The sequence below is a fragment of the Triticum aestivum genome, chromosome 5A, assembly GCF_018294505.1.
Source record: "Triticum aestivum cultivar Chinese Spring chromosome 5A, IWGSC CS RefSeq v2.1, whole genome shotgun sequence".
Taxonomy (NCBI): Eukaryota; Viridiplantae; Streptophyta; class Magnoliopsida; order Poales; family Poaceae; genus Triticum; species Triticum aestivum.
In genome coordinates this window covers 306,131,165-306,133,198 of record NC_057806.1, presented here as the reverse complement: position 1 = coordinate 306,133,198, position 2,034 = coordinate 306,131,165, and the positions used below count along the sequence as shown (strand labels likewise).

The 2,034-nt window shown below is 51.2% G+C and overlaps 1 protein-coding gene across 1 annotated transcript; it reads left to right on the top strand.

The window, feature by feature from the left end:
• Positions 1–229: 229 nt before the first annotated feature.
• On the top strand, positions 230–971 carry LOC123106841 (probable calcium-binding protein CML36). The gene has a single exon (XM_044528881.1). It carries the CDS (start codon positions 323–325, stop codon positions 872–874), a length of 552 nt encoding a protein of 183 aa, XP_044384816.1. The 5' UTR covers positions 230–322; the 3' UTR covers positions 875–971.
• The last annotated feature ends 1,063 nt before the right edge of the window (positions 972–2,034 follow it).

The window sequence follows — 2,034 nt, the reverse complement described above, 5'->3', positions numbered from 1 at the left end:
AACCCTCCATGATTTGTCCACCTCTCACCTTCATGACACTGTTAAAATTTAGGCTAAATTGGTAAGTAGGTTTCATGCAAACGAATGAAAGAAGCCTTCAAAGCGGAGGAGCCGAATAAATCGCAGGAAAGGTAGGCCCGGGCGAACCAGTACGTTTTTCCCGCGCGAAGCTTCGTCGAAGCTCACCTCCTCCGCGTCTGCGATGACCCTTATAATTCTCCCCCGGCCGTCTACTCTTCCGCAGCTCCGCCACCATCCCCGCCTTCCTCTCTCCCTCCTCCTGTCCACTCTTTCGCGAGATACGTACGAGCCTAGAACAGCCATGAAGTTCTTCGGTTCCTCCACGTCCAAGAAGGAGAACAAGGGGAAGAAGAGATCCAAAAGGAGCGGCAACGGCGGCTCCTTCGCCTCCACCGCGTCGTCGTCGGCATCAGATGACCAGTCTGTCACAACGCCGAGATCTGTCCTGCCGTCGTCTTCGGGGCCGGCGGCACCATCCGGCTCCGGGACGACCAAGAAACCGGCCCTGGTCGCCGTGACGCGGCTGGAGCTGGAGGTGGCGCTGCGTACGGTCGTGTCGACAGAGGAGGAGCTGGCCGCGATGCTCGCCGAGGCGGAGGCCGGCCTCGCGCTTGATGGGATCGTGGCCGCGGAGGCCGCGGACGAGGGCGAGCTGAGGGACACATTTGCGGTGTTTGACGCTGACGGGGACGGGAGGATCTCCGCCGAGGAGCTCCGTGCCGTGTTGGCCTCCCTCGGCGACGAGCGGTGTTCCGTCGAGGACTGCGGCCGCATGATCGGCGGCGTCGACACCGACGGCGACGGCTTCGTCTGCTTCAACGAGTTTACCCGCATGATGATGCTTGCGCCGTGAATTGTTGATGATACGTCCCTATCTAAATTATACTAGCAGCCTAGCTACCGTTGTTCGTTCATTATTAGTGAGTAAATTAGGTTTTGTTCTTGATTTTCGATGTGGTTGTGCACTCATGGTGATGAAATCACTCGACCGGCCAACTAATCACGACGAAGAGGCCAAAAAGAATATTAAGGTATGTTTGATTTGCAACTTTCTCCAAAACATCGGACCAGCAAAAATGTTAAGAAATGAAGTGTGTACGGGAGCTTTCCAAATCTAGGAATGTAGGGGTCAAATAGAGGCGTGTTACCATACCTCAAGAATTTCCGATCCAAGCATGGATCATCATAAAAGTAAAATACAATAATTTTGTTAGAACATTATGCGTTTGTCCTAGTCGACATCAAAATACAACAATTTTTTTATGAGATTTTTTGTGAGGATAACTTCCAACCTATTTATCAACCGTCAAAGTAGTACAAAGAACACCAGAAATAAAAAATACATCTAGTTTCGTAGTCCACTAGCGACGACTAGTAGCACTGGAGCGAGCCGCTGCCGTCTTCGCCCTTCCCTCATTGAAGCCGGGCAAACCTTGTTGTATTAGATAGTAGGAAAGTTGTCGTGCTAAGACTCCATAGGACCAGCACACCAGAATATCAACTGCCGTCGATGAAGTGAAGTATAGATCGGAAGGATCCAACCTGTAGACACACGAACAAAGACGAACGAAGACAAGATCTATGTGGATCCACCGAAGACAAACGCTGACCAAATACCACGAGATCCACCGGAGACAAAACTCCACATGCCTCTGACGATGATAGAAACACCACCTGGACGGAACAAGGTGGGGAGAATCTTATTCCATTTTCTGAGAGCCGCCGCCGCCTCGCCCCTGTCAGCAGAACATGAACCCTAACTCAAAGGAGTAAGAAAAAAGAAAACCCTCCCGCTGGTAAGGGCCGGGATCCACCACGCCTCCATGCCCCCTAAAACCACAAAAGACGAGGTAGACCGTCGGCAGCACTGGTGGGAGGCACGAGAAACCCTAGCCAAAGGGTCCTTTTTCTTTCCGTGGAAGAAAGAAAACGATCATGGGTAATTTGTTTTATGAGACTGAGCACACACAAACGATTTATGTAGAATTCCACATGAAGTATACTAGTTCATTT